The sequence below is a fragment of the Podarcis raffonei genome, chromosome 14 (genome assembly GCF_027172205.1).
Source record: "Podarcis raffonei isolate rPodRaf1 chromosome 14, rPodRaf1.pri, whole genome shotgun sequence".
Classification (NCBI taxonomy): Eukaryota; Metazoa; Chordata; class Lepidosauria; order Squamata; family Lacertidae; genus Podarcis; species Podarcis raffonei.
Genome location: NC_070615.1, coordinates 28,293,778 through 28,315,414, shown reverse-complemented (window position 1 = coordinate 28,315,414; position 21,637 = coordinate 28,293,778). Strand labels below are relative to the sequence as shown.

Genomic DNA, 21,637 nt, shown 5'->3' with positions numbered 1-21,637 from the left:
CTGATATGACCTGAGGCCCTTCGTGCGCCTTTTCTGCGGAGGCTCCCTCTTTATGTTTTGTGCCTTCATTACTGTTAAGTTGTGGGTGAACATATCAGACGACACAGTGATTCTTCAAGCAGCTCTTGTTTATTCACAGGCCAGAACAGAACTGAACTAAAGGGTTCAGCCAGCCTGCTTATATAGAGCTCCACTACAACGCAATAGTAACTACTTTCTGTAACTATCCAATCACTGAACGTCACTTTCAATCCCTTATTTGCATATGTGGACCTGGGTGAAAACCTATCTACAGTATCCCCCCTGCTGGCCCAGGGTGAAAACTTCAGTACATAACAATTAGATTACTAGGTGCCAGGCAAAAACATTCCTCTTCTCCCAGGCCTTTGGCTGATTGATCCAAGGTCTTTAAAATTCTGTTGGGGGGTGGGTTATTGTTTTTTGTTTACTGCTATGTTATGTGCTTTTTTGCTATAAACTGCCCTGTAAGCCTAAAATGAAGGGCGGTACAGAAATTAAATTTAACTAAATAAATGTGGGCATAGTGTGGGTATTGACATGCCCCCCGCTTTGCCCGCAAACTCAGGCAGGGAGGCGGGAGAGCACAGCTTTTCCTGCGTGAACGGTCTCCTGGCAGACATAGAGCTCCCCCCCCCGCCCTCCATCGGCGCGGAAGAAGAAGAGACCAGGCGAGGCGGAGGTTGGATGGTAAAAGCGGCCGGCAAGCAAAGAGTTAATCAGCGCCTCCGCCCCTCTTCCCGCTGGCGTACCCAGCAAGCAGAAGAAGCCCGCAGAAGGGGAGGGGCCTCTCTCCTCCCTCACTTCCGGACGGCAGGGGGCGGAGCCACATTGCCGCCGCCGCACATGCGCTCTCGGAGAGCCTGCTGGGACAGCTGCCCGGAGGGGACGCCTTTCGAAGGCGGACCATCCGGCGCGCAGCCAGGATGGCGGCGGAGGGCTCCTGCGAGCTGCCGGTGGTGCCGGCGGCAGGGCTTGGCCTGTCCGGGGCTCCCTCCGCCTCCTGCCGGCGCTGCAGCAGCAGCTCCAGTTCGTCGTCGTCGTCCTTCTCCTCGCCTTCGTCGTCGTCGTCGTCGTGCGGGGGCTGCCTCGCTCCCCCGGCCCCTCCCGTCGCGGGCGGCGTGCCCGGGAAATGGGTCCGGCTGAACGTGGGCGGCACCTGCTTCCTCACCACCCGGCAGACGCTCTGCAGGGACCCCAAAAGCTTCCTTTTCCGCCTCTGCCAGGCCGACCCGGACCTCGACTCCGACAAGGTGAGGGGGTGCCGCCGCCGCCGCATTCTGCAGGTGCTCCGGGGACAGGCCGGGCGAAAACCCCATAGCTTGGCCGCCCCACCGCGGGCACTAGGCTGAAGGGCCCCCGTTTTGCTGCCCCGGTTCCTCCCGGAGTGCCGGGCTCTGCGTGAGAAAGAGCCGCTCAGACCACCTGTGTCAGCGGCGCCGTCGTTACCGTGAAAGAGGCGCCCACCGTCAGGTTCCCGCTCTTTTCTGGTCGGTTACCCGGGAGGTTGGCCGCCTTTTCTCCCGCATCTAGGCAGGCAACTTTTAAGTGTTGAGCATGTATAATTAGTATGCATTGAGCACAGTAGGACTTTCTTCCGAGGAAACATGCATAGGGTTGCACTTCGAGTTCACGAGGGATCCACACTGTCTTGAGCAGAGGGTGTGGAGCGACGGGGTTGAAGGGAGATCTCAGTGCCAGCTCAAAGCATCTTGCTGCCTGAAGTGGGGCACCAGCCGTAGCCCCCTTTTTATAAAAGGGGCCCTTCCTATGCCTGTGCAAAGCCCACCTGGGCCTCAGTGGGCATGCTGCTGGTCCCTAGGCATACGGCAAGTGAGAGACTTCAGTACTGAAGCGCTGGGCCCCACCAAAGCCCGCAAGTCTTAAAAATGTGTGAAGTTTTCAGTTTATCAGAACTCTCTAGCAAGCAAGATATTAACACAAAGCAAGGTTTTATGAGGGAAAATCAAACCCAAATATAGTTGCTGTGGCTATGTGGCCAACTGGTTGGTCTTGGTTCCAGCTTGGAGATACAGGCCAAACGGGTTCATCCTAGGGGCTGCATGAACCAGGTGACCCACCTGGGAGTATGTCCTCATGATTTGAGAAAATAAAGCCTGACTTGTAACCCTAACGTTTCTAACACCCTAGACAAAAGACAGATTTCTTAGGCAGAACAGAAGTAACAAGACATGGTAGTGTTATTTCACTTGTAAATCTAGGAGGGCCGTCAAAGGTTGTCTGATCCAACTTACTGTTGATGTAGAAAATCAGCTTTGGGAAAGAGACTGTATTTCTTGAGAGTCACTCTAAAAGGCTTGTTCAAAACAGCTTTGTCTCTGGGCTTCTTTTAGTAGATTGAAGGTTCTCTTGTTTTACCCAGGGGGGATCTATGATTCTCCAAATGCTGGTGGACTGTGACTTCCATCATCCATGGCTGGCAGAAGGAGCTAATGGGGGTTGGAGTCCAACAACATCTGCAGAGCACCAGATTAGCAAAGGCTGCTCTAGACTCTGCAGATCTGGGCTCTGGGCATCTCCAGGCCTTGACTTCTCTTCACCAGACAGGTTCCTCTTCTCTGGGGCCAGGATGCCAACTTGAATCAAATATTTGCGGGGGGGGGCAGGTAAGCTCCAGTCCACATAATTGATCATTTGATGCAGTATAACACACCATTTGAATGGCAATGCCCATCAACTTTAGCCAAATATATTTTATTGGGGAGATCGAAGGAGACCTTCGCCCCTAGGAGTTGGCTCCTTTTCTCTGGAGTAAAGTTATTCTCTCTTCTGGTTGGACTCATAGATGAAGGCAACATGCAGAAAGTCTGCTCCCAACAGACTAATTCGGGAATAGCTAACTTGGTGCCCTCCTTATGTTGGACTGTGACATGCTTCAGCGCCAGCCAGCATGACAAATGGTCAGGGAAGGTGGGAGTTGTAGTTCAGCAACAACTGGAAGGCACCATGTTGGTAGCTCCTGGACTTGAATAAGGAATCTTCAAAGGGGTAGTGAAACTGTTGGATTTTAAGCTTTAATGCAAATGTGACGCCTCTTTTTGCATTTCATTTCCATATGATCTCACTGTTCGTATTTCTTTCTCTGCACCTATGTAGCAATGACATGCAATGTATCTGATGAGGTAGATGCTAGTCCATAAAAGCTTACAGTCTTCATAGTGCCCCTGGCTGCTTAGTTAATTGTTAAGTGTGCCTTGGCAGTGGTCAGATTGCACTCCAGTCCTGAAAGACTCAGTTGGCATATAGCTTAAGCTTGCTTTTAATGACTCAAGTGAGCTGCCTCTCCTTGCCCTTTAGTTCCTGATAACGCCCCTTGTGTATTGCCTCAGAGTGCAAGTCTGAACTTGCCTAGATCATGTTGTTTATCGATGCTGGTTCTTACTTAACTTTTTAAATATTCATTGAAAAAATAGAGTAGCTACTTTCATAAACAGTGGGCATACACTAAGAAAATCAGACTGTCGAAACAGCTGTCTCCCAGTATGTCTTGCCATATTTGCTCATGAGACAATTGTAGGAGGGGGAGAGAGTCCACCTTTCAGGTTGCTCCTACTGGCATAAGTACTGCCAAGCAAAAAACAATTTCTCATGTCAGTATGATCCTAGTATGTCAGTTTCTCAGATAAGCTATTTCCACAGTGTCCCCCCCCCCACTGTAGTCTTTTCCATTGCTTGGCTAATTCTAGCCACACTACCACAAGCATAATAGTAATCAGATCCTTATGGAGCAAATATTTATTAGGTCAGTTGAGTAAGCTCAGCAGTGCAAGATTACAGTCTACTCAGATTTGTTTTCTGATAAGAATAGAGCTGTGCTCTTGATTGTGCTCTTTAATCATGGGGTCAGCAAAATCCAGTGCTGCTGGACTGCACATTGTACACCTCTGTGCCAAACTCTGGTTTCTAACTTTAGAACTGTGGCAAGCCAGTAATGAAGTGGGGGAAGGAGCTGGATAGATTCTCATGGATCCATGGTTTTTACATGAAGGTGCCTCAAATCCACTATCAAACCAATGCTCATATCTTTGTCCATGGACTGCTCCATAAAAATCACAGTTCATCATGGTGCCAAAAATTAGACCCAGGGTAAAACTCATTCAGATCCAAGAAAAGCCATTTCCAGGTTTCATGTTTTTGCTAGTGGTGCAAAGACTCACCAGAATTGTGAGTTTTGCAATACAGTTGTTGCATACTTAGAGAGATAATTTGCATCCTCAAAACCCATCCATCCACAAGTAGGCTGTATATTTATTGTAAGATACCAATCAATGCAACAGGACCTGGATCCTTCAGTGTGGATCTTCACGGCATGGACTGAGAGCACCAAAAAATTTATTGGCCTGAAGTTTGCAACAAGAATGCAAAAGACCTTGTAGCATCGTGCTACGAATATTGTATATTATGTCCTGTAAGTACCAGAATAGACACTGAATTGGTAATCCATGAATGTCCAGAGTGGGACTGGAGTTTACATTTAATCATTACATGCATCCATCAGGATCTGGCCATCAGAAATGGGCTGTGTACAGCAACAAGAAGCTAATTTTTGTGGTGAGTAACCAGAGGTGTGAACTATAATGATAAGACAAAGGTGGTCAAGGGTTCTATTTGCAAAAAAAAAAAAAGGTGTATGAAGATCAGTGCTTCTTCATTCCCAGTTTTTTTGCACCACAAGCATCACATAGTATTAGTTTTACAATTTTATAATGTTCATTGTCTTTTGATAGTGAATTTGGGGCATTTTCATGTAAAAATGTTGTCTGATGTTTCTCTGTATTCCAATGGGCATTTATAAAAATACTTATATACCACTATTTCATAGAAAAAAATCAAAGCAGTTTACAATAATGCATAAAACTATACAAACAAAACCATAAAAATTTAAAATACGACATCAGTTAATTGTCATGGTATTAGATGTGGACTGTGATTATGCAGTGGATTTTGAGTTTCTCTATTTAAAAAATGCTGAGCTTCTTTTCCTGAGAACTACCATTCTGGCCCCTGTAGAATCGAAAGATAGTGACTGTTATGTTTTCAATGCAATCAGTGGGGATAGATGCAGGTTGTGAGTAGCTGGTATATTTTTGTGAGCTGCTTTCTAAGAATCAAGAGGATCCATGCCTAGAATCTAGGTTTTTGCAGTATGGTAATGTCACAAAACACTGGATCCATGATCTTTGTAGTTCATTCGGCCACCATATTTATGTATTGTTGGATTCCTTCTTTCAGAGTAAAAACTCCCAATGTGGTTTCCATAGAAGCAGTAGCATACAATACATAAAAAGAGCCCATCTGGTCCAGCACCCTGGACTCACCAGGTGCTTGAATGAATAGGCCACAAACAATACCTGAATGCAGCATCAGCAGCAGCTCTCTCCCTTTTGGGTTTCCCTCCAACTGAGCTTCAGAGACATAGCACCTCTGACAGTGGAGGTGGAGCATAGCCATTGTGGCTAGTAGCCATTGGTAGCTGGATCTTCCATGAATTTGTCCAATCCTTTTTAAAAGCCGTTCAAGTTGGTGGTCATCACTACTTCTTGCAGGAGTAAATTCTGTAGTTTAACTGTGTGCTGTGTGAAGAAGTCCTTCCTTTTTTCTTTTTAAAAAATCTTAGTGGAAATTCAGTTCTTGTGATTTCCTTTATTTTAGTTTTGGTTTTGCATTTTCACTTTTATTCATTATTATTGTCACAACATCCATATTTCTATATCAAGGAAAAATGAATGAAAAGTCCTTCATTTTGTCTGCCCTAAATCTTCAAAAGTTCAGCCTGTTGTGTGGCCCTGAGTCTTGAGGGAGGGAGAGGTTTCTGTACACCATGCATAATTTTATACACCTCTGCCATGTCCGCCCCCCAACTCATTTTTTTTCGTCTAAATATTATAAATTGCAAATATTAAAGCCAGTGCCATAAAAACAAATAATATCAGGGCAAATTTAATAATTGGAACCACCCCTATGAGGAAGCACGATAACAAAATTGCCGTTCAGGAAAATGCTGTGAGCCTTGATTGGATGGTGATTTTTTGTGTTCAGCTCATAAAAATAATGTGAATTCAGAGGGCTCTGGCAACCTTCTGCAAAATCATATTTCTGTACAGGTGTGTAACAAAATACCTTTTAAGCCCCTTTGATGTTTTATTAAACAGCCCCTCTTCTTGACAGGAGGAGGAGATTTTTGCTGATTTCCTGTTCGGTTCCTTTTGCCTTCCAAAAATCTTCTCCAGATGGTTGAGGGACCCACCAGAACCTTTGGGTAGGGGAGATTGCTGGGGTCTGCAGGGAGAATTGGAGAAAGGCATCTTCCTGCAATGGATACCTTAACTCAGTCAGAGCACATTTTATGAACTGTAGGGACCATCCATTACATTTCTAAGCCTGGATCTAACCCAGATATTTGAGGGCTTTATTGCTTTGGTTGCAATTTTAGGTTTATTATTTAGTATAAAGACCATAACTACTGGTTGAATGAAATGGATTGTTCTCATTTGGATAAATGTTACTAAGCTTTTCTTACCCCACATTAATATAGATTGTCATTTGAGCCAAATTATTAATTTTCACAATCCCTTGCGGTAATTGATTAGAGATTAGAAACTAGCTGAGTAGTAGCTCTGTTTCACAATTAAGACCTTCATACTGAAGCTCTGATTATTCATTAATGCAGAGCACTGAATCCGTGGTGGAAGCTTCTGATTTATGACATGGATGAGGGCATGTCATGGTTGGAATGTCAGGATCTCTGTGGGGTCTCACACTAATTTAATCTGGTATTTTAATTTAGTTGGCTGATCTGGGAATAGGATGGCTTAAGTGTGATAAGACAATTTCTATATAAATAAGTAACATACATATTTTAATTAGGATGAAACAGGTGCCTACTTAATAGACAGAGATCCAACCTACTTTGGACCGGTGTTGAATTATCTCCGACACGGGAAACTGGTTATCAATAAAGACCTCGCAGAGGAAGGTACGTTTTGCTGTTTAGGAAAACTGCTTTAATGTTTGATCACAGCTGTGAAAAATCACTTTGGGTGTACAGTAATTGGTTTCACTTACGCAAAGCATGGCAGCCTGTTTGGGCTGGGCTAGTTTGTAGCATTGCTCTACAACTTGCAGTGGCCTTCAGATCTTGAGACCTGAATGATCCTTTAGAAACCAGGATCCGGCACCTGAAGTGCTGTGAGGTCACTGTTTTGGGGAGGTTGTTGGCTGGTGCATGACCTACCTGGAACACTCTCCTCGCTCCTGGGCTTTCTCTTTCTGCTTTGGTCTTGGAGCAGAGGCCCTGCCTCATCCTGACCAGGGCAACGCTTCAGAGGGACAGTCTGCCGCTTGGCCATGCAATGCCTCTCAGGGCCTGTTGGTGACACAGACTTTCTCACAAGCAGCTGGAGTTTTATGAGGCCCTCTTTTGACTTTGTGTTCCCCTCCAATCAGGTGTGCTTGAAGAAGCTGAATTCTACAACATCACATCCTTAATCAAACTTGTAAAGGACAAAATAAGGGAACGAGACAGCAAAATCTCACAGGTAGGACCTGCTAGTTTTTTAAAAAAATTATTTGTTTTTGAGGTATCCTTGGCTTGACTTCATTTCAGAATGTGTGGCTGTGTTTGGTGCCCAAACTGAGGGAATTATGAGAAGTGGCTTCTGGTGGTATCAGATGCCCTTTTTTCCTTTCGTGAGTGAAATGTTTGTGCTTGTGGCAATGCCAAAGGGGAGGAGGGCAGCAGAGAGATCTTGCTGCCGGCTGGGCAAGCCTCAGAGGCTGAGGCAAGGGGCTTTTTTGCACTCTGGAGCTCAGTGGTAACGGAGAAGGGACTCGTTTGGAAGACATGATGGTTGGAACCAGTGGCCATTCTTGGCCTGCTTCATCTTTCAGCTGTCTCTCTGTGTTTTTCACCAAAGGTGCCAGTCAAGCACGTTTACAGGGTGCTGCAGTGCCAGGAAGAGGAGTTGACTCAGATGGTCTCCACCATGTCTGATGGCTGGAAATTTGAGCAGGTAAGAGAACGGGAAGCAAACTGTTCAGTCTTTCAGGGACCATACAAACAAACAAAAAAGCAGGCGAGAGGAGTGTGAGGGTTGGAATAATTGTGGGTGTTGTGGGTGTTGTGGGCCTGGAATGGTCAGGAAGTTCATACAAATAATAATATTATTAGCTTGTACTTTTACAGCAGTTTGCCTGAATGCTCAAAGTGCATCACATATTAACTCTAGTTGTTTCTTAAAGTAACTCTGTAAAGAAGGACAATATCATTATTTCCATACTGGGAATAAGCCTTGGATGTGCCACTGAGCTTGTGCCTTAGGAGATGCTTGATTTGCAGCTTATACTCTCAGCCTCTGAGTTGCACCTTCTTGGCATTTCCATGGGAAATCACACAGCAGGCACCAAGCACTTCATTCCTCCAGGTGGCCGTTTCAAGGCAAAGATCCATTTGCTCCACTTTCTATGTAGAGAGCTCTTGGAAACACAGTCCTCTGGGATTAACTCTGGTGGTGATATGAACACTGCTAGCTGTTTTTTGTGCGTGTGCTGCTCTGGTTGGAAAATTAGAAATTCTCGTAACTAGGCTCTAAACTGTAGCGATGTAGTGATGTTTGTCCACCAAGATGCCATGTCAGGGCCGGTGCTTCAGATCCTGCCATCAGTATTGCAGTACTGATCAGATCACTGGTACTTGTTTGTACAAGCAGAGCAGCTCTCTGTGGTGGAAGATTCTCAGTTAATGGAGATTTGGAGAGCAGAAGGAGGAATCAATCAAAATATTTTTGGCTAAGAACTGTCCCTCAACAGGCACTAGCTCTCCAAGAGCAAAGAAGAGTGTGGATTCCCCACAACTCTGTCTCTGGGCCTGTATTTTGTACATCCATTGTGGATGACTCTAGGCCTGCAGTCTTCCTTCTGTTCAACATTCTAGGAGTTTCGCAGCTGTGTGTTTACACAGTCAGTGCTCTGTGTGGTCAGGACTGCTTACACTCCTGTGAAACACTGAAGCCTCCTATCTGCACAATGCCACACTCTTCTGCCTGAGCATGAATTATAGGAAGGGACAGGGGCCACTCTTAATGATAGATGCCCCTTGTGGGAACAGGAAGGAGAGAGCTCCACCTTTATTTAATAGCCCAGAATGTTGACTGTCAGAGCTTTGGTTGTAATCCCTTATTAAGTTCTGTCTGAAGCACAAGAACAGCCACCCTCAGTTGTCTCTCTTTCCCACCTCCAGCTAGTCAGCATTGGATCTTCCTATAATTATGGGAATGAAGACCAGGCCGAATTCCTTTGTGTTGTTTCCAAGGAGCTGCACAACACCCCTTATGGCACGGCCAGTGAGCCCAGCGAAAAGGCAAAGGTGAGTCATCTTCAGGGTGGAGCAAGGCCCAGCTGCTGCCTTCCTCTGCCATCAAAGGTTGTTTGTCAGTTGCTACTAAGAAAGCAGCTTGCTTGGGTATCCTCTGCCCACCCTTTCTCAGGTGTCCAAGCACAAGACACACATGAGCACACTGAGCAGTTGTGGAAAAAGGAAGCTCCAACATCACACCTCTTATGCAGGAGTAACAGTAAACCAGCCTTGGGTGTGATAGAGCACTGAGGTGCCTTCATAAGCCATTTTAGGCTTCTGTCTATCTCATTGCTGGTGCTGTTAAACTCAGCTGTATGAAGACAACCTGCCCCATGCAAAAGGAATGGTTATGGATGTGTGGATGTCTAATCCCAAACACCCAACTCCCAAAGAGCAGCTAAACCTTTTTCTGGAAAACGACAGGTGCTATTCTAGGTGTGCCTGCATGTGGGTGCAACCCAAAAAACACAGACACACCCACCAACATGGAAACCTTCATTTGTTGAACCAAAAAATAAAGGCATATAAATCTCATTTCAGTGTCAAGGCTAATTTATGCATGCCAATACAGGCATGCCTTGTTGGCCTGAATATAAGCCACACTTTCCCCCCCCCCCAAATTCCGACCATGAAAAGTGTGGCTTATATTTGCGACCTTACGGTATGCAGCCAGGAGTGCGGGGCAAACAGCGGCAGGAATGCGGCGAAGTAGTGCCCACCCTGCATGTAGTTCCCCATCTTCTCCCTCAAGACCAGGAATGGAGAGAACAAGGAAGGGGAAAGGCCGCCGGCAGTACAGCACAGCTCCCCCTTCCCAGTATGCAACCAGAAGCAGCGAGGATGGGAGCAGCTTATATTCAAGTATATTTTCTTTTCCCCCCCTCCAATTTTAAAGGTGCAGCTTATATTTGGGCCAATATGGTATATAGACTGGCAGGTGCTTTTGATTCTAACACACCCATAACTCTAAGCTGGAGAATTTAAGATGCCCTGTATTGGGAGAAGGAAAGGTAGGGTATCCCATGACTTCAGGCTTCTCTTTCTTTCTAGTTTCCAACTTGAGGTACCCAAAGTTTCATGGCCTTAAATCCAGCAAAAGCTTTCCTTGTGAGTGCAGGGTGAAAGAGGCAAAGTGGAGCTCTGAGGAATTCCCCCCACCTACACAATTCAAAGACTCGCTACTGAAATACACTTAGTGAAACTTGATCAATAATGTCAATGATATTCTTACTTTCGAGAAAGTGGTGAGAGTCTGGTATGTGGCTCATATCTCCTGTCCTGGGGCCGACATGGAGCCCAATTCTGGCTGTCTTAGCTCCCCTGAGTTAAACAGTCCCTTGATCTACTCCTAACTTTTCCATAAATCGTGGCGAGAAATTTCCCTCTGGCCTGAGAAAGCACTCTCCCGACAGGACTATAATTAGAGGCCCTACCCTTGGTTGTCAGTGTTATTGTCTGGCTGCTCTGTTGCGGTTAAAATCAGGATGTCTGCGTTCATGTCATGTGGCATTCAGTAGAGACAAAAGGGTCAGAATTCCGGGGGATGGGGGAGAGAAAGGCAAAGGAGCATATGTCCCAAGATGCATCAGGCCTATGCCAAGCTACAGTCGACTGAGATGAACCAAGGTTCTGGTGTCATGCATAATTGTTAATTAACACAGTTGTGCCATGGGCATAAGTTAATGCCAGCCCTCTGCACATTTTTCATTGAGTTTTCAACATAAAATACAATGAAAGCCAAACTAATCAAAAGAAGATAAATAGGCACACAAAAGAAGACAATAAAGAAGTAGAAAGAGATGAGGAGGAGAAGAAAAATAACAAGGTTCTCTATCATAATTATATCTTAAGCTTTATTCCACATACAGATGGGTGAAACCTCGCAGCTCTTACCTGGGAGCTTCCCCCTCTTCCCCCAGCCTCCCTCCCTGGGAGATCCTCTCTGCGCTGGGCCCTTCATCTTCCATCCATCTGCACCTTTTTAAATGAAGCTGCTGCTGCTGTTGTCCAAGAAGCTGGCAAACAGTGTGCCAGGCAGCTTGGAAGCAAATGTGCGATTTCTGTCTCACTGTCCTATTTCACTCTCAACCTTATGCTTTCCCTTGGCCTTTGGCTTTGTAAACAGACAGCCAGATTGTAGAGTGATTGTTTCTGAAGGTGCAAATGATGTGCCGGATGCTATAGTGACGTTCAGAAAGATCTAAGCTTCAAGATCCTTGCATGAAGTCCTGAATTAATGAAGAGGGCACAGATAGAAGGCAAGGTTTTTTGCATCCATCTGGCACTCTTGCATTGTGTGGCATTTGCATGCTAGAGAGAAGTGGCCATACTGGGATTTGTGCCTGTTGAGGAGGAGGAAGATGATGTTGGAGTTGGGTGAATTAGTAAAGGTGCAGGGCAGAGCCCGCAGACACGAGGAAGCCCAGCTTCTTGCATCTTCACTAATGGCCAGTCATAGTTCAACAAGACCTCTGGCACATGAGGTGGAATCCAGGTGTCCTTGCAGGCATGAGTGCTCTCCAGCTCACACCCTGCAGAGCAGCTGCTAACCAGCTAAGAAACTGTTTGGATGTTTATCAGGAAAGGTTGTATGGGGGTGGGGTGATGGTGGCTGGGACACAGGGCAAAGGGACAGGCATCTCTCTCTGTGGAGTTCTTTTGAAGAGAGAGGTGCCTCTTATGCACATCCTTAAGAGTTTGCTTTTAAATATATCAACAAAAAAACAACTCGGGCTCCCATGCCCAATCTTGATTAACCAAAAAAAGTTGGTTGGGGGAAGTTAGACAAAAGGAAGAGGGAATATGGAATTACAGCATCTGAGCCAGACACCCTGAAAGTTACTAAACTGCTTTCACATGAAAGCACATAAATTAGAAATACTGTTTTGGGTCTGTGGACGAAAGTTCAATTTCCAGTATTTCCAGGCTAGTAATGTTTAGCCACCAAAAGGTGGGATTTGACCATAAACTATTTGCCTCTTCTGGATGTGAAACCTATGGGATGGTAACCAGTGACTTACTCTAGTGCAAGGTGAGGCACTCTGTTTTCAACACACCCACCTATTGCAGCCCTGTGCGCCATGTCCCTTGCTGTGCCAGAGGGTCCTTGACACTGGATATGGGTGTTTTGCTGCTGCTTGGCAGCTTGACAGCTGTTTTCAGTGGTGGTTTGCCCTCTTCACAACTGTGGTGGCTTTTTCCTTGCGTTGTAGCTGCTCTTCCAGCGATTGATTGACTGACTGGCTGGCTGCACTGTTGGATTGCTTCTGTGATAAACTCGCAGAAGACTCTTCTGGGTCACCCTTCACAATTCAGGGGCTGGTTTGGACAGAAGACTCTTGCTAAGACAAATCCAGGCCAGACTTTCCTGGATCTTCTTGTGTAGGGCAGCTGTTGAAGTGAATGGGCCAGTTGTCCAAAGATCACCAAGCAGAAGCCATGAATCCTCTCTCAGGCAGCCTGGGGACGTTTATACTTTACTCACCTTGCACTCTTTTCTTTTCCTTTCCTTCCTGCTCTTTGCACTTGCTTCATGAAACTCAGAGTGAAGACGAAGAGACGGATTACGATATGAATGACTCAGATTAAGTGTGAATGCCATGGTGAGCACTAGGACTTCACCCACCTGCCTGTCCTCCCTCTGGCCTCTCCCACTGGTGCATCTTGTTTTGTGTTTGTAGTTGCTGCCTTGACCCCGTTGCCGGGTAGCCGTAGGCCCCTAGACTGCCTAGTGGTCCACTTGTGTGTTGGCTCCTTTACTTCCTGCTGCTGTTGGTCCTCTTCAGAGGAAATGTGTTTTTGTGGCTCTTCTCACAGGGAGGAAAGCAAGACTCCACCAGGGAACCCATCTGCTTTGCACTTTAGAAAACCAGGGGAAGGTAGGGGCTGAAAGGTCTGAGCCAGGTTGCAGTCGCCTTCCTATGATGGCCACAGACTTTGGGTTGCTTGCTCTTTTCTTTTTTTAACTAGTACGCCTTCAGGAATTCCGGATTGCATGTCATGAAACATTGTCTTCAATCAGATGTCTACAATTGCTTTCTCTTTAAGTTTGGGTGCAGACTTCACATCTGCTATGAGAGCAGGGGAAACAAATTGGAAAGAACTCTGTGTTTGTGGAGAAAGTGGATAGAGTTTCTTTCTCCCTCATAATACTAGAATTCAGAGGGGTCATCAAGGAAGCTGCATGCTGGAAGATTCGGGATAGAGAAAAGCAAGTGCTTCCTAACACAGTGCACACTCCTGCAAGATGATGGCTTTGAAAGAGGATTAGACAGATTTATGGAGGAGGAGGAGACTGTAGATAGCTTTGAGGCCCATATCCATTATTGGAGGCTGTTGTTGGGGAGCGTAAGTGGGCAGATGGCGCACCTGTTGCACCGATATTCTGCTTGTGAGCTTCACAGTGGTTGATCACTGTAATAACAGGATAGTAGACTAGATCCAGTAGGTTCATTCCAAGAGGAGTCTCCTGCTTAAAAATAAACTTGGTTCTTTGCTTTCTGGAGGGAACAGCCTCATGTTTGCAGACCAGCCTCAAGACTGGCCTAACGATTCAAAAGGAGCAGAAGGATTGTCACCACAGCTGCCAAAGCTGTAGCAGAAAGTTGGTCTGGTTCTTTTGCTGAGTGAGCAAAAGTGTGTACACCTTCCCTGTTTTGCCATGATGAAAGGAGAAAGAGGTGGGGAGAAGGATGCCAGGAGGCTGAGTCAGGAGGTGTGAACTTTTCCAATGGCGGCTCTACCAGAAAGCAGCACTGGGATGGGCTGGAAATTCCCTGTGCTTCACACACCCGTAGTGTGCCCCTCCTCCAAGTATATAAAGCCCTGCATTACTGTGTGAGGGACTGGCCTTGAGCTACCTAGTGGATTCCACAATCAAGGTCCTGAGTTGTTTTTAATGGAGCTGATGTGTTGTTGACTCTTATTTCCCCAGCGACAATCTAGTAAAAGCAAGGCATGTTGTGTTTTTCCCTTCTTGCCCTGAGTGGGGATTTGTCCCTGTTCAAGGCCAACACTATCCATTTTCATCAGTGCTGATGCAAAGAGGAGAAACAGGTGAGGATTTTGCAGAGAAGGTCCCTGGGAATTCTTTGGAGGAGAAAAGGCCTAGTGGAAACTGCAGGTGTTGCTGGCCAAATGATGCAGTGCTGAAACATCAACATACACTGTGTTGGCTACGAGGGGTATTTTGCCCTGAGATGTTTTGGGTTCCCAACATGCCAGTGCTATTAAGCAGATAAGGGTCTTTAAAAATAATAATGATTCATGTTATTATTTGAACTATCTTATCCTTGCTTGGTGAAGCCAAGGAGTGAGGCTCCTTGATTCTCTGGCAGAGCCATTGCACTGAGTTCTCCTTAGTCCTCGTCCTCCTCAAGCAACACAAATAGTGGCCTGGAATGTGGCTCTTTGAGTGCCCTTCCCAGGTCCTTCAGTTGAGGGTTGAAAAGTACCTCTGATCTGTACTGCACATCCCCAGGCGAGGAGGAAGGCAGCAGCTTGTGGGCAGCCGAGGCCACCTGTGAAGTGTCAGAGTGCACAGCCTGCCACAGCAACACCTTTATTTCTTGTTCTTGGCCAAGGTGTCTCCAAAGTGACTTGGAGTTTTATGGTGGTTTCTTCTGGTAGTTGATGTCATCATCACCCAGGTTCCAGGCAGGGAGGAGGCAGCCAAAAGGGTTCTCCAACCCTGATACAGGGCAAGATACTTAATTGCTAGAAAAATCTATGAAGCCAGGATATTTACATATCTTTCCTTCAGAATGTGAAGTTATACCATGGAATTATTAAATCTCACTAACTGGATCCCAATTGCTGAAAATTTGATAGAGGGACCTTATGATTGTCTAAAAACGTGTTACACATTTCTGCCTCAAAGAAGAGAGTAAAGTGTACCCCCGCCCAATTAAAGTGCATACCGGTAATCCTTCAATATTGTTTATACACAAACTAAGACACTGATGACTGAACACACCGGAAAGTGGGGTATTTGTACATCTTTCTTTGGAAAAGGCAGACAGGCTGTACTGTATTAGAAACTTTAAATCTAGCACACTGGCTACTGAAGACATACTCATTGCTTGAAAAACAATAAAATAAGCACTAAAGGGAGGGTATCAAAACTGGAGCAAAGAACCCAGGCAGGCATGGTTCTGCAGCCTCAGGTTGTGATCTACAACTGTTGTTCACTTGAATTAACCTTTCGGAGGGGAGGGGGATTTCCAGTAGCTGCACCCCTACTTGCAGATTGCAAATGTCATACTAATAAATGCCATAGAGTCATAGAATTGTAGAATTGGAAATGGATCTCCAAGGGTCATTTAGTCCAACTCCCTGTAATGCAGGAATCATAGCTGAAGAATCCCTGACAGATGGCCATCCAACCTCTGCTTGAAAGCCTCCAAGGAAGAAGAGCCCACACCTTCTGAGGGAGTCCATTCTACTCTCAAACACTTCTTACCACTAACGCTTAGTGAGAACATAATCAGCAAAACGAGCTGTTGGTTGCATATATGGCCCATTTTTTAATCCACAACTGTTCTTTTCAAACTGGGAGCTGGACCACTCACATACACTGGCCTAGCTGTACAACCTAGCTAGTTTTGTAGGGAATGGGTGAGTCTGGCCTGTTGGCAGTTCCCTTAATTAACTTCCTATGTTTTGAGTAGCAGCTGACTGCCTAGTTCACCATCATGTTCCAAGGTGTCTTGCGTCAGAGAACAAAATCAGTTTGTTTGCCTGTTTTAAGGTTTTGCCTTCAAGAATGCCGGAGTCTTTCCACTGTGTGAGTCTTGCTGGAGAACCTTACCATGCAGAATCTCACCACTTTTTGTTTGTTTCCTTCCAGATCTTGCAGGAGCGAGGTTCAAGGATGTAACTCTGCCCCAGTATTGAATGCTGACAAGTTTTCCTTTGCATTGCCATACGAAGAGGCTTGGCACCAAGAGGATGTCGCTTGTTCAGACCATTTCTGTAGTTCTGGATTTTGAACCCTGAAGGTGGTGCTGCAGCTGGAGCTGGCTGCTTGCAGATGCCTGCCTTCAGCAGCAAGAGGGGTTGTGTTGGCTCTGGTGCCCGGTTGTGCTGATCTTAATCCCATGGAAAGAAGATTTGACTTCACTCTATGCTTTCCTTCCGAAGAGATATAGCGATGCTTTGCTGATTGTAGGGAAACAATTTGGGTTTTAATAATTGTAGGCAGTTCAAGGTCAACATACTTGGTGCTATGAATAAATTACAGCCCACATGTGGGCAGACATCCTTAAGCAGCTCCAGTTGACTGTGGCGGCTGCTGTACATTCCTTGGGGATCTATTGTACGAATGCACTAGCCCAGACTAAGGGAGGGGTGCATCTTCTTCCCCTTCCCGACCCTGCTTGCTTCAGTACCCAGAGGGTATTCTCTTCTTGGGAAGATGGTCTTATTTTGCCCACATCTCTAGGGACAGCCTTCCTCTCCAGGTAACTTGCTCCTGTAAAGGTTAACCTCCAATTTTAGCTACGCTTTAGGATTGAAGCCCCAGTTAAACAAAAATAATATGGCAAATACCTTGCCTTGCACACATGTGTGCACACACGAAACACACACACACACACACACACCAAAGTTGCGTTCTTTGTTTTTAGAAATGCCTGCAAGTATTGCTACCCCCGTGGACTCACAGCACTGAAGATAGACATGGGGGTTGAGTCTTCATGGGTGCTCCATCATGAAGGCTGGGAATGAGAATCTCTGTGCTCAAAACCATCAGAGTTTGTGCAGCTGAAGGCAGGAATTATTGTGATTCTTTAACAGATGTTTACAGTCATTTCTACATTCTCTTATCTATGCAGTTCCTTCTGATGTTTGGCAAGTACTGTCAATAACACTTGTGGTTTCATTGAGAGAGGCTTGTGGTAAATGTGAAGAAACACAACTGGAGCTTTTTAGTGTACTGTGTTTAAATGAAACCATTAGCATGTCTTTTGAAAATAGGTTTAAAGGAGTATATACAGATCTCTCTGCTTCATAGAGCACAGAGAGGAGCCCTTGCTTGTCTGAGGCTCTCTTAACATGCTACCTATATTTTAACTTTCATTAAGCAACTCACAGAAGCTGTGTGTATACACACCCCTTTTCCATTCATTCAGATGTGTGGAGTCCTCACAATCTTGAGCATCCCTTGTCTGCCTGCATTTTTGATCTGGTTTTTGGCAAACCTTTTCTGCCCAGTAGATCAGCAAGTGGGCCATTTGTCTTTTGCCATGGAGACTGGTCTGCACAGAAAGTTGCAAGGCCCTCCTCAACATTGAGTAATCCGTTTGTCTTTTTTAAGATGTTAGCATTGAAATGAATTTACTAAAATGTAATTCTTCTGAAGGGTGAAATGTTTCTACTTTTATACTTTTTTAGGCATCTTGTGTTTGATTACTGTAAAGCGAACGCCAATGTGCTAAGAGATCACATTTCATGTACGTAGAAAGAAATGTTACTGCGAGTGTGTCTGCGTGTGCATGTGTGTGTGCACGCACACATATATGCAGATGCAAAGATGGCTCTTGAATTGGCTGAACAGGCCTTGTTCTCCTTCAGGCCCCACTGTTACTGTGACGCATTCTGCCAGGGCAGTCTGAGTGGCTGACTTGAAAGGCCTCCATCTCCAAACAGCCTTTCCTTAAAGGTGGTGCACATGCCTGTCCAGAAACTGCCTTTGAATGTTTTTGCTGTAAGTAGCAAAGGATTTGACTGACACAAATTTCAGGCTTGAGAGGGGGCAGCAGCAAAACATGGTGAGTGGAAGGAGGTGGAGCACAGAAGCAGCCACTCTGTCCATCAAGTGGCCAGTGAACGTGTTTGCTGCTTTGGGGTGGGATTTCCCACCTTGCTGCCACTGTCCCCTTATGTCCTTGGAGGAGGGGATTTTTGATGTTCCTCTTGTTCTCCCTCTGACTTTAAAGCCAGAAAGCATCAGGAGACACTTTGGAAGGGGCTGAAGCCAGCGTCTGTCAGGGTGATAATTTTGGCTGCAGGCAAGGTTTTCTTTCTGCATTGGTTTGGCTTCTTACTGAACACAGAAAAAGTTTTAGCATGTTGAACAGTATGAAATTTAAGTTGCATCCTAGGATTTAACCTTGCAAGTGTGGAATCTTTTTGTATTCTTCATGATTGTGGAATGTGGTCTGTGGTATAAAGCTTAGCATGTTGAGAACCTCAGCTTCCATTGTTGGCTTAAGAAAAAATACAGGTTTCTTGCTCTCGTGATGGGTAATGTAGGCAGTGAGAGGAGAGCTCAGAAAGCAAGTGGGTGCCAGACTAGGCTTTCCTATCCTTTGTGGCTCTGCTTCTGTCTCCCAGAACTGCCACCTCAGGCCTTTTATTCTCTCCTTTTCCCTTTGTTACTTGTCTGTAGGCTCCTGAAACTTGGAAGCCAGGTATCTTTTAAAAATTAGGGGAAGTATTGAAACTGGCACTGCAGAATATCACTTTCTTTGGTACAAATTTTAGATTGTACCAAAAACCCTATACCATGAAGTGTAGAGGACAGCAGGTAAAGGGCTACCCAGGTGCCTTCTGCTTCTTTGCTCACGTTCTTTAAGGGGAGAGAACAGGTGCTCCTTTCAGCCACTTGCCACTTTCCTCACTTCAGTGTGTTAGTGTCTCTATGCATTCTGCAAATTACATCCCCCCCTTGGAGAACTGGACAGATTTCAGCAGCTTAAAAAGGCAAACTTTCCCATTCCCACTGAAATACTAAAGTGGACACAGACAACTTTTGTTGCACTGCTCAGCTGTAGTTTAGCCTCAGCTTTGCCTTCATTTTACTCAGTTTTTTAAAAGAAATGTCAATTATTTATTTAAAAGGGGGTGGGGAGAGCAAATGTGAAGTTTCTCATGTAAACAAGGGGCTTGAAGGCCCCCCCCCCCCGAGGAGATCATTGATTCTCAAGGCACAAGAGGCCCTGCAATGATGCCTGACAACAAAAGAAATAGATGCTTCAGTTACATCTGTGCTTATTTAGCCATGCAACTTTCTGTCTTGTCTGTCCCATCCCTTGCTGCCATAAGCTGTCATTTAGTCTGGAAAAAACATACCCCATTTCAGACACTTTCCCCTGCAAGAAAGATAAGTTTAGAGGCACAGATACAACCATGGCCTGACACCCGGATGCTGCCATTCCCTGACTCTCACATATTTTAGTAAAAGGTGGGTAGAATGAGTAGAGAAAATTGCTTTTGTTGCAAGAGGAGAGATCGACCCGAGGCCTGCTGTGTCCTTGTAGAGGGTGGAAGGGAGAACACTCCTTTCTCACTGTCAGAGCTACCACTTAACAAAGTTGAGTGTTGCCAAACATTCACATGCTCTCCTACCCCAGGCGTGGCAGCTGTTGCCTCTGTTTCATTTCAAGGTTCTTTCTGATAGTATGCTGGTCTCTGGAGCAAATGATCTTGCGCAGTGATATAGGACTAGGGCCAAACTATGCTCACACATAGGACATCCACACCATCAGGGATTCTGTGCAATTGCTACTTGTATGTAGGGGTTCCCTTGCAGAAAGCCAAAATCAGTCACCGTCAGAGGGTAGGACTGCTATGGCATTAGAAAGAGATGCATGGACTCCCTCTGGCTTAAAACCAGTAGTTTCCTGCATGTGAGTTAACACCTGAATTCAAGGAGAAATTGAGTTCCTTTGAAAGGCTGTAGTCCAAGTTTAGTCATTGTCTACTTCTTGGACCTTCCTTCAAATTCCATTTTTAGTGCTGTTGCTGAACTAAGATATTTTCCACAGCCTAGGCTACTTTACCTGCTTGCAAACAGAAAATGGATTTGAAACAAGCCTTGAAGTGGTCCTTTGCTTATTCAGTGCTCCTTCACTATCTTGGCCATCTCTGAATCTTGCTTTAGAGCTGCCGTTTAAGATTTGGTAATGCATTTACTTAGGGAAACATGGGTGCCTCAAGCTTTGTGACAACTTGCTCCAAAAACGAGGGCTGAAAGGGCTACCTGGCTGTAATTGTCATGCAGTAGGAATGTCAAGGGCTGGCCTTTCCACAGAACTTGAATGCAAGTTAATGAAAGTTTGCTTGCATCTCAGTGGGGCCGTAATCAAGAAGATGCATTTGCTTGTGAACACTCCCTCGTTTACAAAACTGAAATGTCATGTGTGGGAAAGTGTGTTTTCTGTCCTTCCATAGGGTAGAAAACAGGTCATTGCTTGGGGCCAAGTTTATCAAAGGCAGCGTTTTCACTGTGCTTACAAAGGACTAGATTTTCTGTGCACCTGGACAGGAAGCAAATCCGAATACTTGATGCATGCTTTACTTTTAAAACATAACTACAAACCTAGAATTATTGCTACTACTAGTCAGGGGGGCTGTGTAGTGCATCCATGAGCAGAGGCACTCCTGTGCTTTTGAATACAACAGTATGAGGGCTTCCCAGGAAGGGCACTTGGTTGCCTTTTGGTCTGATCCAGGAGGGTTCTTCCTACATTAAAACTTCCCAGGTAGACCAACCAACATGAGAGGTGAGATCATCACTCTGCCTTCCTCTGTGCTCTGGAAAGGTTGACCGTTTAAAACATTGATGAGGAGAGGCTGGTTTGAAATTAGGCTCTTCCTGTGCCTCCCCTCCAACCCACCAGTTTGCTTTCTGCCAGGGTGGGGGAAGCAATTACATCAATTTTTTTTTTAAAAAAAATGTGGTACAATCTTATCTTCCAGACAGTGGATTAGCAATAGTTCTTTTTTGCACCAGTTCTTTATCTTTGAAGAGTACTTTTTGCAGCAGTTTGACACCTGGCATTGCACCCTTCCCCACCTCTGTACTTTTGGCCTGGCTGTGAGCAGAACAAAATGAAAGATTTCTTAGAGGAGTCCCTTTCGAGACATCTCCAGTTCGTTTTCAGGTGGATGTGTCACTTCTGGAACAAATATATTACTGATATGTGTGGATGTTTTAAAGAAAAGTTTCGTTACACTCGCTCCTTGTAAAGTGCATGAAATAAACGTCTCCTTTCTAACAAAGCTGCCGTTGTGGGTCTTGGTTTCTCGGGCTGCGCTTGCTGGGCGGTATCGGAGCGGTGTCCCAGCCTCTTCAGGGCGCAGCTGGAGTACGGCTTCTAACCTTGCTGCTCCAGCCAACCCACCCAAGACGGTTTTTCAGCTCTGGTCGCGCAGGGAGGGTCGCATCTTGGCCTCGCAGCATTACTACTACTACATTTATTACATATTTTTTTATTATCCTCCCTCATCTGGCAGGATTGC

At 45.6% G+C, this 21,637-nt stretch overlaps 1 protein-coding gene across 2 annotated transcripts; it reads left to right on the top strand.

Annotated features, from left to right (window-relative positions):
• Positions 1–889: 889 nt before the first annotated feature.
• Positions 890–21,397, top strand: LOC128401690 (BTB/POZ domain-containing protein KCTD5-like). Of its 2 annotated transcripts, XM_053365035.1 has the most exons (7): positions 890–1,271; positions 6,907–7,015; positions 7,486–7,577; positions 7,956–8,051; positions 9,278–9,403; positions 12,938–12,996; positions 16,242–21,397. In XM_053365035.1, exons 1-6 carry the CDS (start codon positions 945–947, stop codon positions 12,980–12,982), a joined length of 795 nt encoding a protein of 264 aa, XP_053221010.1. In that variant the 5' UTR covers positions 890–944; the 3' UTR covers positions 12,983–12,996; positions 16,242–21,397. The 2 variants fall into 2 exon arrangements, with proteins under 2 accessions (XP_053221010.1, XP_053221011.1); XM_053365036.1 differs by lacking the exon at positions 12,938–12,996 and having other exon boundaries at positions 893–1,271.
• The last annotated feature ends 240 nt before the right edge of the window (positions 21,398–21,637 follow it).